Here is a 16,747-nt window from a genome sequence, read left to right on the forward strand (position 1 = left end):
AATTATTAATAATAATAAAGTTGAAAAGTCATGACTTATCATAATATTGATTAATTTAATTAAGTCATAACCTTTTACAGTAATCAAGAATGTCATTAATAAATGGAGGTGAACAGTTGCGATTTTTTGTCTAACTCATTCAAGTTCAATCCTCTATAAATAGGTCCCTCCTTACTCAATCGTTCGTTCTACTACACATTATTTATTCCTCGCTCTTGTTACACCTTCAACTACTTTCTCTTCAGGGACTTGATAGCTTTTTCCTGTCTCTGGTAAGTTTTTTTCTTGATTTTTGTGTAAATATACGTTGTATTACATTACATTACATTCGAATTCTTTCTTTTCTTTACTTTTGTGTTTTCGTGTGTGTTTTATCAACCTATGCATTTTTTAGATATGGTTGATCCTGTGTGGGATGTCGCTATTTTACGAGACTCCATGAGGCAACTGCAGAAGGAGGTTCATGACCTGCATTGGGAGTTGGCCGCCGTCAGAGTAAGGATGTTGTGGGAGATCCGCAGGCTGCGGAGGGCGCTGCTGCTACCCTTTGAAGATTAGCCGGTTAACCATACAAATAATAATGATGTTAATAATGATGATAATAATAATTAAGCTTTTTTTTCTGTTATCTATGTATTTTTTTGTTTGTTTTATAAAAAAATATGTTTGATGCACTTGACTTTTTATTTCTTATTTAATTTTCGTGCTGTCTATTTCTATTTCTTAACGAATGACATGTCTACAATTAAGGAATAATTTGATTCCAGTATCGATAGCAAGAACATATGAGTTATCTGTTAGGTTTTGTGAGTGACAGGAGCTGTATTTTATTGTTCGAAACATATTAGTAATCTGATGAAACAGCTGTTGAAACAGATTACTAATCTGGTACAACAGAATACCCATCTATTCAATTCATAATCATATTACCGGCACCTAGAACCCTTAAACATGAATCCAACATGAGTCTACTGTTACAACAGAACATTTATCTGGTGCCGCAAATAATGGATCTGTTTAAACAGATTGCTCTTGTATTGTATTCATGTTCGCGTGCAAACTATTGTTGAAAAAACAACACACTAGCAGTTACCCAGATTCAACTAAAAAGCATAATCTGACTTACCCAAGTCTCCTCTCAAGTAAATTCCAAATTTAAAAATGATTTATGAAAAAAAATTTGACATAAGAATTTGGTCAAAGACCAGCAGTTGGGGTAACAACAACAACAACAACAATGGTCAACAAGAAGAATATGAAGTTGATAATTAAGTATAAGATGATGACAATGAATCAGAAGATGATGAATAAAGCAGCAACAACAATGAACAATAAATATCACGAAGAGAGAGAAAATAACAACGGATGAGGAGAGAGAAAAAGGCATTTTTTTCCCTTCGTTCCCCATTATATATTAACTAACATTTGAATCAAAGTGTAAATTTAAAAACCTGTGGGTTATTTTGAAATTTCTCAAACTTTCCTAAACCATAATTAAGTAATTGTCACCTCTACTCAATTATTAAGACTTGTGTCACCTACACCTTATTTTAAAACTCTTTTGTCTCCTGTGGCCTAAACCCCTTACTATCTTGTAGAATATGGTATACATACATAAATATACATATATACATTGATAGATTAAATGAGCGTGAAAACCAACTGCATATTACATTGAACCGCATATATGGTTAACAACTGCATTACTGATATTTTATTTATACATTTGAGTTATTCAAATAAAAGTTAAACATAAACAAATTAAAATGTATAAAGTTATATAAATATATTTATATACATATATACATATCAACTGACATTCCCATATATATACATACATATATATCAACTGACATTTTTAGTATACGTTAATTTAACTGAAAATACATATATTCATATAAATGTATTACTCATATTATTAAACAATTACGTTTTATATAATTTAATTTAAAATATATACAATCTGAAAATTATATAGGTATAAGTATATGTATATATACATTTTAAGTAAATAAAAATATATGTGCATATAATATGTTAAACATCAAGATAGTTAGAACCGACAAATTATTACATTAGGCTGCATATTGATACAGTTATAATGTAAAGTGAAATATATATGCAAACTTACAGTCAATAGATAACATGAAAACAAAGTATATAACAAAATGCGTCATGTTATTGATCTTTATTCGAACTACAATCAGTCACAAGTCATAACAAAATCCTGTATGTGTTTCGTCATATACACTCTTTTATGGTTGGATAACTTCTGCTTCACAATGCCGCCAATCAATGTACTACTAACATGTTTCTGCTCGTACACCCGATCCTTTAAAAGACAAGTATGTTCTTGACAAAATTGGCGAATCTTAAAGAAGTCAGTCTTTTTATTACTAGATGTCATTAGCAATCAATCACATTCCCTCGATTTACACACCAAATTATATCTGCGATGTAAAATTTATCTATTAGTAATTTATACAAAAAAAAATTGTATTTTAAAAAACTTCAAAACTGATTTGCTAACTTATACAATTTTGTTTACCAAATTCTGTATGAATAGAAACATATAATAACAACTGTGTGTATCTAGTTAGACAATAATATGAATAAACTTAATAAACTTATCCATATTATATATACATAAATACATTTTTATCATTAGACAAAACTATGTACAGAATAAAAACACAAATGCTTTAATACGATAAATATACTTACCCGATTGCATTTGATAGTATCATATTGAATTCTTTTACTGTTAAATTCAACTTTATATCAACTTTCAATGTTTTTAAATTCAACTCAATACAAAGTTGCTTACCAATCAATTGAATCAAACCATCGTATTTTTCTGTTTCTTCAATTGCAATCGAGTCCAACTCATACTGTTCATACTCATTATAACAGTTTCATACGCCTGAATGCTTCAGAACAATTGATAATTGCCCCATTTTTTTAAAAAAAAATCTGTAAACAAATACAGTATGCAAATTGTCAGTAACTATGAATTCAAAATAAACTAACAATTATAAGGTTTCAAAAATTATAAAAATTCGTGTGTTAGATCACAAATTGAAATTGCAGTATGGATCGTGTATACATTAACAAAAAATAATGAATCAAAACATATTGAAATTTATATAATTTAGCCGAAAACAACAAATATAAGCGCAAATACACAATTTTAATTTTCAAAAAAATCGTCTTTCAAGAATTTTTAAACGAAATTTGAATTGAGAAAATATCTGTTAAAATTTATTGTTGAATAACTCCTCTTTCTTCTCTCAAATCTTCCCAAAATAATTTTTTTTAGCTTTAATACAACCATTTTTGCAGATAATAAGCTTTAATGCTCATTAATGGATGAGCAATTAGTGGGAAGTTGGAGTAATTTAAGGTATTTACTGCTTTCAAGTTTTCTTTTTTATCTCCTATTTCAGTTAGGTTATGTTTTTTCTGATTTGTATAATTCTTATATATATACAAATAACTATTACCTACTTTTGCCTATAATTTGTAATTATTGAAACTTTCATAGAAAGTTAGTTACAGGTCTTATACTTTTCCTATATGTGAATTTTTACCTTTAATTAATTATGTTTGTAATCTATCTATTAAATTAAACTCTTAATAATTTTCATAAATATACTGACATTGTATTCTTTAAAATTAGTTGATTACATTAAATATTTGACGAAAACATACGATTTAATTATTGATTTTTTATTTTGTGGTGTTATTAGATGAAGGATTTTGTGGATATACAAATGCTGTATCACAGCCCCCTTTAAATTCCTATGTATCTGCTGGAAATGGTCCTCTCTTCAGGAGCTTGCTACCAGGTATATATATATACATATATAATATATATGGAATAGTTACTTATATTTATATTGTTCGGCCAACTAATATACCAACATGATTAAAATATATACAATATATATTAACTATCATTATATATGTTGTGTCTATGAATGTATATTATATGTATAATACCTGTATATGTAATACAAAGTATATACTACATATACATTTTATGGATAAAATAAGACGGTTGAATGGTTCAGGCTCGTAATTATCCCTATTAGCAGTAACTACAGGTAACTATCATCCATAATAAGTGAAATTAATACCCTAATTACATGTTACATATGAGTAAAATCCTTCGATACATTGCCCTAATGACTTGTAAGATGTAATCTAGGATATCCAGTGACTGTAACCATTACAGATGAATGTCCTAGTTGTTCAGGTGCTGTTCATTTTGATTTAAAAGGAACTTCCATGGGTGCTATGGCCAAGCCCGGTCAAGCTAATGCGTTACGTAATTTGAGAAATATCGCAATTTCTTACCAAAGGTGAAAAATATTTACAATAAGATTAATGCCCGTACATTTATAACATGTGATAACATATTACTTACTAGACATATGAGCTAACATGTATTGTTACAGGGTGCCATGTCAATACAGGAACACGAAAATCGCGTTCAAGGTGGCCCCGGGTTCAAACCCCAACTTCTTATCGGTAAATGTGCAGTTTCAAAGTGGAGATGGCGATCTGAATTTAGTGGATTTTCTTCCATCAAGATCTACGAAGTCGATAATTGCAAATCATGTATTTGGTGCAACATAGAGTAGTAATATTAACCCAGCAGCACATCCAGCTCCATACTCAATAAGGCTCACAAGTGGACACAACAGAAAACTTACTGCTACTAATGTTATTCCCAGTGGGATGGCTGCCTGGAAAAACCTATTGGTCCAGTGTCAATTTTTAGTTCGCTTCTAGGAATTTAATAAACTTATTGCTTTAGATTATTTTTGCCATTACTCTTCTTTTTTTTTTTTAAATAATCAAAGACCTATATCCTTTTTTCTTGTTACCGCTTACTATGCAACCCACTAGGGAAATTAGACAAATAAGGATATTTATTTAGAAAGGAAAAGTCGAGATTTTCAAAAAAAAAAAAAAAAAAAAGATCTTAATCCCCTGGAATATAAGATATTTTTGTCCATTCCATCTTACTAATCAAAGGACTCCAAATTTAATTGTATAAATTAACTACGTACATCCTTGGCGCACAAGATTTAACTTGTCTAAATTTAACTATACTGACATGAAAGTTTACATTATTCTAAAATTATAATAAAAACTCAGTTATTGGTTTGGAAATTTTTATTTTTTTAAATAGATAGATAGAAACCAACCGAGATACAAGGAGAACCCTTGAGGACATTAGTGGTCGATAGTAGTTTTGTTGAGTGTTTGAATTGAAGGGGATGTAAATGTCTTTAGTATTACTCCCTTAGCTGGTCATGTTTCATTTTACCATAGTCAAATGATATGAAGTTTGACTAATATTTTGAAATATATTGTTTTATCATATTGATATAAAAAAATTACAAATTATCAGTTGTATATGTTTTGAATTTCAATATTGTAATTTTAAGATATAAAATTAAATTAATTTAATTTAAATCCAAAAATTAGTCAATAATTCAGATATTAGGAATATCTAGGTGACCATAACTCTCGAGAAGTGAAACATGACAGTTAATATGAGACATATAATAATTTTAAAATACTAATTCAATTTAACTCTGTAGATTAATCAAATTAACTCACGAGAAGCGAAACACGAAAACCAATATGAGAATATGGATAATTTTAGCTCCCTACACTATGTTTAAAGTTTTAAAGATACATCAACTTCCTGCACCACCACCACTAAATGTATAGAAAAAGTCTCAAGTTTATTTGAGCCCAATGTTTCCTTCCTTCCACTTGTCACCTTCACTCCCTCACTCCCACTCGAACTCCTATTTTCCTCTCCTCACACAAATAAATTTATAAACCATTGGCTCTAACTAAAAAATAGGACTTTCTTTCTTTTCACCCTACAAGTCCACAACAACTTCTACTAATAACAAGAACAACAACCCATGCAACATTTCTTGTTATTTGATTCATATTAATTATACATCCTCATAATAAACTCACTCTAACATGCATTTCTTCTTTATGTTGTCTTTGAATTTCTTATACATAGTTGACTCAATTAACTAGTGTGAAGCTTTTTAAATTTTTTTATTTTTTGTTTGTTGTTATAGTCATGGCTTGTGTTGATGAAGAATTACAAAAGCCAAATTTTAAGCATTTTTGTAGAGTTTGCAAGAAGGGTTTTATGTGTGGGAGAGCTCTAGGTGGACATATGAGAGCTCATGGGATTGGAGATGAGACTGCAAATAATGTGGATGATGATGATGAAGCTAGTGATTGGGAAGACAAGTATGGAGGAAGTGATCATAAGAAGATGTACCAATTAAGAGCAAACCCTAATAGGCTAAAGAGCACTAAGGTATGTGAGAATTGTGGAAAAGAATTCTTGTCATGGAAATCTTTTCTTGAACATGGTAAATATTGTGGTTCAGATGATGGTGATGATGATCAGTACTTGGTATCATCACCTGGTTCTGATGGTGAGGAATATGATATTGGTGAAAGAAAAGGTTATGGTTGGTCTAAAAGGAAAAGGTCCTTGAGGACTAAAGTTGGAACTTTTACTTCAACTTATAATAGTAATACTTATTCAAGTGAGCAAGAAGATCTTCTTCTTGCAAAATGGCTTATAGATTTAGCCAATGGAAGGGTGGACCCATTAACCGTCGAGCCGGAGGAGTCATGCGCCTCCGCTAGTAAGGAGGAGGAGAGGCGGAACCCTATAATGGCCTACCTTAATACTCTCGACCTCGTGAATAAAGACAGAGATCTCGAACATCGTAGAAAAAGTGACTTCTTTATCTTACCTAGCTTGGACAAGGCTAAGAGGACTCCCAAAGGATTGTTTGAATGTAAAGCATGCAAGAAAGTATTCAATTCCCACCAAGCCTTAGGTGGACATAGGGCAAGTCACAAGAAGGTTAAAGGATGCTTTGCAGCCAAACAAGATCAATTAGATCATGATAATGATGTGACCACACATGGAGATAATAATCACTTAGAAGGTTCAAAATCATCATCTTATTATCAATCCCAACAAGGGTCCTCATTAGTAGAAGCTTCAAAGAGAAAATCAAAAATCCATGAATGTTCAATATGTCATAGAGTTTTCTCAACAGGACAAGCTTTAGGTGGACACAAAAGGTGTCATTGGATCACTTCCAACTCTCAAGCTGATCATTCCTCTATCTTCACACCAAAATTTCATTTTCACAATCCCCTTGAACAAATCAATGAAAGTTCAGCCTTGGAGAAACAAGATCCTTTGGACCTTAACATCCCACCAGATGAAGACATGTCAAGAATAAGGCAAGAACGGCCTTGGAATATAATTAATTCCTTAGAAGTTTCCACAGATATACACTTGCATCCATGGAGTAGTACAAATAGTGATCATGAAAAAAAGGAAACAAAAGACAATGTTGTTTACCACAAGAATCGTGACCAAAATGAGGATGTCAACGTCAAGAATCGCGATAACAGCCACAACAACAACAATAATAATAGCACTGACAAAAACAATGGCGTCCGTCAAGATAATGCAACACAAATAATTAATGTAGAAGATGATGATGAAGCAGATAGCAAGTCGAAGTTAGCAAAACTAAGTGACCTAAATGATATCAATACTATTTCTGGCAATCCTTCACAATGGTTACAGGTTGGTATTGGTCCAACACCAGAGGTTAAAGCTGACTCATAAACTATTTGCATTTTTTCCCCTATTTTTTTTTAATTTTGGTTTTGGTTTTTTGTTTTCTCCTGTCTCACCAGGGTATATATTTCTATGCACATACTGTAATTAAAAGATCCCAAAAAGAAAAAGAAAAAACTATACATACCCATTGTTTAGTGAAAATACAGTATATAGTTTGCTCCATTTATTCTTTGAACTCTGTTTTCTTGTAAACGAATGAGATAAATATAATCGTGTTCCTTGCATTTAACCTTTTGTCCATTTTTTAGTTGTATATTCAATCTATTTCAGAGTTTCATGTATTCAAGTTAGTCAATTATGATATAATATAATCTTCATTGATGTGTTAATAAGTTCTTTTTAGCTTCTCACATCCCTTTAAAATTGGAATGGTTTTTTACTTTCTAATAAACTTACAAACACGTACTAGTTTATGTTGCACGTACCTTATGTATATATTTATAGTTTAATTGGTTATCTTAACTTTTGATTCCTCATATCATTAATCCCCTTACCCATTTCCTCTTTCCAGACCCAATATATAAAGCAAATTGCACCTTAATTATGCTGGTGGTCGACTAGAATTGAAAAGACAAGTCCACCATCCCTCAATTAGGCTGGTGGTTGACCAAAAAGACAAGTCCACCATCATGTGTCACCACTTGGTCAAAACTCAAAAGTATTGATCATTTTCTTTCCTTTTTTTTTCTTTAACATTGAGTTCAATGTTACCAGTTTCGTTTAAGAAGTAATTTTGATATGAACATTTGACTATCATATCCATATCCATCGATATTTAGTAATCTTAGGTCTTTGAGAAATGATTCGAATAATAAACAATTAATATTAAAAGTAGAACATGACAAATTGTGTTTTTCTCTTGATATTTTATAAGTAAAATTGTATATTTAGTATAGTGAACAGGTAGAAATTAAAAGGGGTTGTAAAATGGAACTCACGGCTGGAATAGATGTTTAGACAAGCTTCCTATTTTAATTGAATCTTGAAAAAATTTCAGTAACCTGACATATTTTGAGCCAAGCAAATTTTGAGGGGATTAAGTCAGGACCTGTTTTGACAAAACCCAAATGACCTTGCTAATAAGTGGTCATGAACTTTTGACCCCCATTGCCCCATGAGCAAAGCTTCAACGCCAAAAGCCAAAAGTTGTTAAACTAGTTAAATTTACACCTATCTTCAAAGCCATTCTTGTAAATCACCACCAAAATTTGAATCTGCCTGCCCATTCACAACCTCTAGCTATATATTGTATAAAGATTTAAATTTTGCAGCACTTTAATAGCGGATGGTTCTATTTATTTGCCGTTGGATGGGAGAAGTTTTGCCCTAGGGAGAAGGGGCATGCACACTCCCATAAACTCAACCAACCATCATCCATCATCCTTAGTACACTAGTTTGAAATGAAAAAACATAAATTACATCACAGGTAGAACAGTGAATAGTCAGACTCCCTCATATCCTATAACATAAACTCACTCTGCCATACTCAAATAAGATGCTGGTCTAAGTAGCTTGTCCCTTTTCCTGGTTCCTATACCAACCTTGGTGCCAAGATGAGGCATATGAAACTTTTACGCATACAGATCTATGCCCCAAAACTTTGCAGGTTGGTTGGTCCTGTAGTTGCGGTCCAAACTTTTGATGACGTCCATGTCTTCTTTGGTGAGCTCAAAGACGAGAACGTTGAAATTCTCCTGCAGTCTCTCCAGTTTCGATGATTTTGGAATCACAACTGTGTTCCGTTGGATGCCCCAGCGCAGAATAACCTGGGCAACAGTCTTCTTATATTTCTCAGCTAGACACTGATGCAATAAGTAGCAAAAACAACCACCGTTACACCAAACTAGCAAATATGAATCAAATCTTTGTGAAACTTCAAATAAGGACAATCCATGAAACATGGAAAATGTAAGAGCATAAGGAATTACTTTTAGAGCCGGGTCCTCTAGGCATGACACTGTACCAAACCATTCAGCATTAGCGGCAGCACCACCAAGTGGGGTGTGTGCTGTAACACAGATGCCATGCTTTTGGCAGAATTTGACAAGAGATTCACGCTGGAAATAAGGATGAGTTTCAATTTGATTCACTGCAGGCTTCACTTTGGAATATGCTAGGCAATCTCGGGTGAGAAAGACATCATAGTTGCTGCAAATTGATTCCCAATGCAAGAGTAGCCCATTAGTTTGAAAACTAACTTCAATTTTAAAAGAATAGCATGATAGCATACTGCTTACGCCTAAACTAACGTAATCGTGCACCACAACTGAAAGTAAACATGTAAGAGTTGTAGGTGATAGAGCTGACTTTTTCACAATTTCAGGATTGCTGTGGAAAGAGAACCTAAAAGAAGAATGTGCTCATTTCAAGCAACAGTGAGCAGTTAGAGTCTGTGATTTGCAATATGCAATTTTTCACAAAGTGCCTGCATGTGTATTAAAGAACTTGATTTCCTATTTTAGATCTTTTTGTTTCTTGAAACACTACGTATTTGTCAGTGCATTGGGCAGCGACACAAACTAAGAGGAGGAAACTGTTAGTTGAACATTGGGCAGTGACACAAACTAAGAGGAGGAAACTGTTAGTTGAATGGCCAAACAACATCTGGTTTTTGTCAACAAAACCTCACTTCAGCTATACGATCATCCACAGTAGGATAGTATCACGAAGCAGAAGAATGAATCTGCTGGAAATAGCAACTGAATAAAGGGGGGGAGTACAGCCTTTTAAGTCGTAAACCAACCTGATTCCTATGCTGCGAACCAACCCCAGGGATACTAGATTTTCCATTCCGTGCCAAGTAGTCTCCAATGATATGGTGGTGTCTATATCAAGAACACCATCCTCACCCAATGCACTATCTGTTGTACCAACTCCTGAATGGATTTAGTAGCAACACAATGAGCCATTTCAGTAAGTCACAGAAAATTCTTTGATTCCAAGCCATGGCAAATATTAACGTAGAGTATCGATTACTAGATTTTTAGATCAATAACATATGTGTTACATCAATTATTGATTTTGCTGAATAGTTTTTTTCTAAATGAAATAAGTGGTGTTGATAAACAAAGCATCCAACAGATACACAATTACAGAAGTAGGAAGAGTCAGCTCCAAGAATGGACCAAAAAAAAAAAACCCATCAAAGAACTAGTCAGCCTACAAAATCAAAGAATATGTCTGGGTTAAAAACAGGTGTATGACTAACCCAGCAAAAGATAGAACTAAGCATCTGGCCTTGAGCTTGACATCAAAGCATCTTTGGTTCCTCCCTGTCCATAAGCACCACAAAATAGTAGCTGGAACCATAGACCAGATTCTTTAGATGGATTTCTCAACTAACCAGAAGTTCCAATTAACAAAAACCTCTCTGACATAAGAGGTCATAACCCACTGTAGGCCAAAGAGGGATAGGACATAGACCAGATGTTTGGTCTATCAATCACTATGTCACCAACAATCAGTACGTGTCATTGATCCAAGCAGGATACTTGTCGAAATACCAGCTATTCATTTTACAATAAGCATAATAATCATGATCTGATAAAAATGCAATAGCTAATATGCCTTATCAGCCATAAGTTACGGTCTACCCCGACTCACTCCATCACAACTCAAAAAAGAGATAAATGCACAAAAGTAAGCAGTATCACCTGTATGTCTTGTGGCTACAGGGAAATGAACAAGGTAGAGATCCAGATAATCAAGGCGTAACTTCTTAAGACTGTCTTTACAGGCCTCAAGAACATGACCATGGTCTGAGTTCCAAAGCTGCAAAAAGAGAGCCATAGTTATTGCCAGCTATACGTAGCAAAGTACTAAAAGTGAGTCAGACATCTGTTTGCAGTAACCTTGGTTGTAATGAAAAGATCCTCCCTCTTGACGAGCCCCGTTTGAAACGCTTCTGCAAGTGCTTCCCCAACTTCAGCTTCATTTCGATAGTCAGCTGCAAGCAACCAATACCAAACTTCAGGTCACACTATTCCAGGAAAATATGTAGCCCGGAGACTCTTCAAAAATGTCATCAGGTACGTGTTGGATCCTTCAAAAGTAGTGTATAGTTGGAGGATCCGACACTAGTACGACAACTTTTTTGGAGAGTCCATGCAACTTAGCCAGGAATCTACCTATCTAGTAGCTAAAGGCACATTCAAAACTTAAGTGCATCAGCGAAGAGTAGCATAACACTCGTTTGTAACGACGCGCACACCCTTAACATAATATACATCTTTTAATATTTAAAAATAAATAAAAAAATTAAAGGCAATGTCCAGGTAGCTTGTAGACACCTTAACTATTCCCCCTAATACCTCTCATCTCCCACTAGCATATATAGTAATACACCGATAGCTATGTCCATCATGGCTTAAACTAACAAATGTGGAAGAAATCTACTATTTTTTTTTGTTTCCACTGGGATTTTAACCATTTCCAAACAACAATACGCCATTACCCCAGCTAGTAAGGAGCAAAACTCTACTTGAAAAAGATTAAGGGATTGGCCATAAGATTAATTATAATAGTTCATTAACACACAAAAGCGTCAGTACACTAAAGCTCCCGCATGCGCAGGGACATTTGTATTATACGCAACCTTTTAACTTACATTTTTGCGAAAGGCTATTTTAAAGGCTTGGGTATGGACTTGGGTATAAAGAAGAATAGAAAGAGGAGAAGTAGGGAGTGTAGACCTAGAATTAAGTGGGGCGGCTTGACGCCAGTGAAGGCGTGGGAGATAGGGGAGAAGTTGGCAGGAATGGGGGTGTGGGAGTGTAGGGGAGACGTGGATAGTATGTGGGATAGGGCGGCTAGGTGCATCAGGGAGAATGCAAGTGAGGTGTTGGGGGTTTCTAGGGGCCGGGCCGGGCACCATCAGAGGGATTGGTGGTGGAATGAAGAGGTGGAGAAGAAAGTGGGAACCAAGAAAGGGGCGTATGCCAAGTTGGTGGAAAGTAAGGACGAAGAGGAGAAACGGGTAAACAGGACAGAGTACAAGCTAGCGAGGAAGGAGGCTAAGTCAGCAGTCACGGCAGCTAAGACGGCCGCCTTTGAGAGCCTGTATGCAGGGTTACAGGGGAAGGGAGGGGAGAAAAAGTTGTTTAGACTCGCTAAGGCTAGGGAGAGGAAGGGTCGTGACCTCGATCAGGTGAGGTGCATTAAGGGGGAGGACGGTAGAGTGTTGGTGGAAGACGGCCACATTAAGAATAGATGGCAGTCGTACTTTCATAGGCTCTTGAATGACGAAGGGGATAGAGCTATTGTGTTAGAGGAACTGGAGCACTCAGAGGAGTGTCGGGATTTTAGCTATTGTAGACGTTTTAAGGTAGAAGAGGTTAGACAGGCTGGTCGCAGAATGCGAAGGGGTAGGGCGACGGGGCCGGATGAGATACCGGCCGAGTTTTGGAAGTTCGTTGGAGAGGCTGGTCTGAGGTGGTTGACGGGATTGTTTAATGAAATCTTCAAGACGGCAAAGATGCCCGAGGCTTGGAGGTGGAGCACCATGATACCTCTCTATAAGAATAAGGGGGACATCCAGAGTTGCAACAACTATAGGGGTATTAAGTTATTGAGTCACTCTATGAAAATCTGGGAGAGAGTGGTCGAGGTGAGGCTGAGACGGATAGTGTCTATTTCAGAAAACCAGTTTGGATTTATGCCTGGCCGCTCGACGACGGAGGCAATTCACCTGGTACGGAGGTTGGTGGAACAGTATAGGGAGAGGAAGAAGGACCTGCACATGGTGTTTATCGACCTGGAGAAGGCCTACGACAAAGTCCCTAGGGAGGTGCTTTGGAGATGCTTGGAGGTGAGGGGAGTACCGCTGGCATATATCAGAGCAATCAAGGATATGTATGATGGAGCGAAAACTAAGGTGAGGACGGCGGGAGGAGACTCAGAACATTTCACGGTCCAGACAGGGTTGCATCAGGGATCTACTCTTAGTCCCTTTTTGTTTGCAGTGGTAATGAATGTGTTGACGCGGCGTATTCAAGGGGAGGTGCCGTGGTGTATGCTTTTTGCAGACGATATAGTTCTGATAGCTGAGACCCGAGAGGGTGTGAGCGACAAATTAGAGGTGTGGAGGCAAACCCTTGAGTGTAAAGGGTTCAGGGGGAGCAGAAGCAAGACAGAGTATGTGGAATGCAAGTTTAATGACATGAGAAGGGAGAACGAGGTAGTAGTGAAGCTGGAATCACAGGAGGTAGGTAAGAGGGAGAGTTTCAAGTATCTCGGGTCCGTGATCCAGAGTAACGGTGAGATTGATGAGGATGTCTCGCACCGTATTGGGGCGGGATGGATGAAGTGGAAGCTCGCGTCGGGGGTGCTGTGTGATAAGAAGGTGCCGCCTAAGCTTAAAGGCAAATTCTACAGGGCGGTAGTCCGTCCGGCCATGTTGTATGGAGCGGAGTGTTGGCCAGTGAAGAACTCCCACATCCAAAAGATGAGGGTGGCAGAAATGCGGATGTTGCGCTGGATGTGTGGGCTGACTAGAGGGGATAGAGTTCGGAATGAGAACATCCGGGAGAAGGTTGGTGTGACACCAGTGGAGTGCAAGATGCGGGAAGCCCGATTGAGATGGTTCGGACACGTGAAGAGGAGGGGCATGGATGCCCCGGTCCGTAGGTGCGAGAGGCTAGCGTTGGATGGGTTTAAGCGGGGTAGGGGTAGGCCGAAGAAGTACTGGGGTGAGGTGATTAGGCGAGACATGGAGCAGTTACAGCTCACCGAGGATATGACCCTAAATAGGAAGGTCTGGAGGACGCGAATCAGGGCAGAGGACTAGGGCCAGCCTGAGTCGCTAGTGTAGGGAACTACTTGGTGGGGGTTTATGCATGTTAGGAGCCCGCGTCCCATGTTTTATTATGGATCTGTGTGTTTTCCTTTGTTTTAGATTACTTATGGTTGCCGTATTTATGTTATGTAATCTTGTAACCTTGTGTTGTGCTTTACTATGTGTTTGTGTGGTATCGCGTGTCTTGAGCTGGGTCCTACCCCCAGACCCCACCAGGTGGGAATACACTGGGTTTGTTGTTGTTTGTTGTTGCTATTTTAAAGGCTTGAACCCAACTTTTTTTTGGTGGCAATTGAAGAGTGAAAAGAGGAAAAAAGAGCACTTGGGCGGCCTTTGCAAAGGGAATACTCCCTTTAATCTTGTTGTGGTCTTAAACAAGTCTACGTGAAGAAGTTGAAATTTAAATATTGCTAAATAACGAAAACGTCAAAAGAAAAAATTAAATGGACTAAAAGTTAAATAGCTCAAACAAATTGAAAATCGGAGGAAGTATAATAGTAATAATTTAGCACCAGCACAATCGAAGTGACGGTATCCAATTTTGATGGCGTTGATGAGCAGATTTTTGATATCTTTGCCTTCCATTCGCCAAACACCAAGTCCAATCATCGGCATTTTGTACCCGCTGTTCAGTGTAATCTCCATTTCTCTCTCTCTCTCTCTCTCTCTTTTTTCTTGATTGATTGGAACTGAGGTTTTGCTTCTTATATATTGGAGTGTATGTATAAATATATGGGCCTGCAAAAGATGGGCCAATTTTATATGTTGGCCCAATTGATCCAATGGTCTTCCTTTTCCCACGTCAACTTGAAGAAATTGAGAATTTTAAAGCTCTTACGGCAACCAAAAACTACAACTTCCTTAGAATTAGGGGTAATTTTTCCATTGAAAAAGAGTAAACAATATAAATTTCATTATTATAGGAGCTAATTGCTCAATCAATTTTCATACTACATAATATCACATTAAAAAAGTTAGATGGATATATTATATAGTCGCGATACATGGTTAGCCGCGGATATGTTATTGACAAGTAACCGTCAAGATACACAGTTAGTTACATGTTAAGGCATCCGGATACATTGTTTAGCCTCAGATACATTTCATATATCTGTATATATCTGAGGGTTACAATAGGAAAAAAGTTATGTTCACACTATGAACTAGTTAACTTTTAGACACTTTTACCCTCTTACTTTAAAAATTAAATAACTTTGTCTATTTGAAAGAAAAGGATAGTGAGAGAATTACTAAATATGATAAGGATGTTCGGAGATTTATGTAAATTTTTCTTCCAGAAATAAAGTGATTAAATTGAATTTAAACGGACTAAAACAAGATAAGTTAATGAGTGAAATCGAAATAAATTATGTTAAAATGTAGGTCATAACTTCACCTAATTTTAAGTTTTAAATGAGTTAGAATTTAGCATATCAAAACGAATTGACTAAGCTTGAACAAATTGAAGGATTATATTATCATATCATGCACTAATACACTAGCTTAAAATGATGAAGCGCTTTTTTTTTCTTTTTTTCCTAAAACTCCTTTTGCTACTTTAAGGTACATAAAAGCAAAAAAAATGACAGTTTGGGCTCCTTTAAATCTTCTCATAGAATCTTCTTAATGCATGCTTAGTTCCAATTCCAATAGACTTCAGAATTCAGATCTTGTCCACTCAAATAAAATAAAGGGAAAAGTATCAACATCTGAAATTTTTTTGTACTAAAGTATCTACGCAAAATATTAGTAGTAATTTCTTCCTCTTCTTTATTTTTGTTTTTATAGACTCAAATGAATGGGTTAATTAAAATTTGAGCAAATTAATATGGGTTAATTAATGAATAAGCTGATTGAACGAGTTATATTTTAATATATAATTCCAAACATTTCAAAGGACCGCACTTTGTACGTACAATAACAATATAGACAAATTGTACCAAAATAGAGAAATAGACAAAAGTGAGACTTTACATGCTTAATGCGAAGCTGAAGTGACACCCAAAAACAAAAAGGCAATTTTCCTCTAATTATCTAGGTAATTGAAATTAGATTGTTGAGTATATTGGAGAAATTTCACAAAGAGTAATTTAATCTTTAACTTACTTTATTATAGTATTAAAACTAATTTATAACTAAGAAAGATAACTCAACCATACTTGTATCATACAAATATGCTAAATATAGTTTCAGAAAATGCAAGTTGCTTCATGTATGAAATTATTAC

The 16,747-nt window shown here is 35.5% G+C and overlaps 2 protein-coding genes across 2 annotated transcripts; one reads left to right on the forward strand and one right to left on the reverse strand.

Moving 5' to 3' along the window:
- Positions 1 to 5,908: 5,908 nt before the first annotated feature.
- Positions 5,909 to 7,966, forward strand: LOC107845517 (zinc finger protein ZAT4-like). The gene has a single exon (XM_016689883.2). It carries the CDS (start codon positions 6,122 to 6,124, stop codon positions 7,709 to 7,711), a length of 1,590 nt encoding a protein of 529 aa, XP_016545369.1. The 5' UTR covers positions 5,909 to 6,121; the 3' UTR covers positions 7,712 to 7,966.
- Positions 7,967 to 8,989: 1,023 nt separating this feature from the next.
- LOC107845532 (NADP-dependent D-sorbitol-6-phosphate dehydrogenase) lies at positions 8,990 to 15,169 on the reverse strand (the record flags this gene model as incomplete). The annotated part of the gene is given in 6 exon segments (XM_016689908.2): positions 8,990 to 9,529; positions 9,656 to 9,875; positions 10,471 to 10,603; positions 11,381 to 11,498; positions 11,579 to 11,673; positions 15,033 to 15,169. Coding segments are annotated over 6 exon segments (930 nt in total). The 3' UTR covers positions 8,990 to 9,298.
- Between the last annotated feature and the right edge of the window lie 1,578 nt (positions 15,170 to 16,747).

Source organism: Capsicum annuum, chromosome 8 (genome assembly GCF_002878395.1).
Source record: "Capsicum annuum cultivar UCD-10X-F1 chromosome 8, UCD10Xv1.1, whole genome shotgun sequence".
In the NCBI taxonomy this organism is placed as follows: Eukaryota; Viridiplantae; Streptophyta; class Magnoliopsida; order Solanales; family Solanaceae; genus Capsicum; species Capsicum annuum.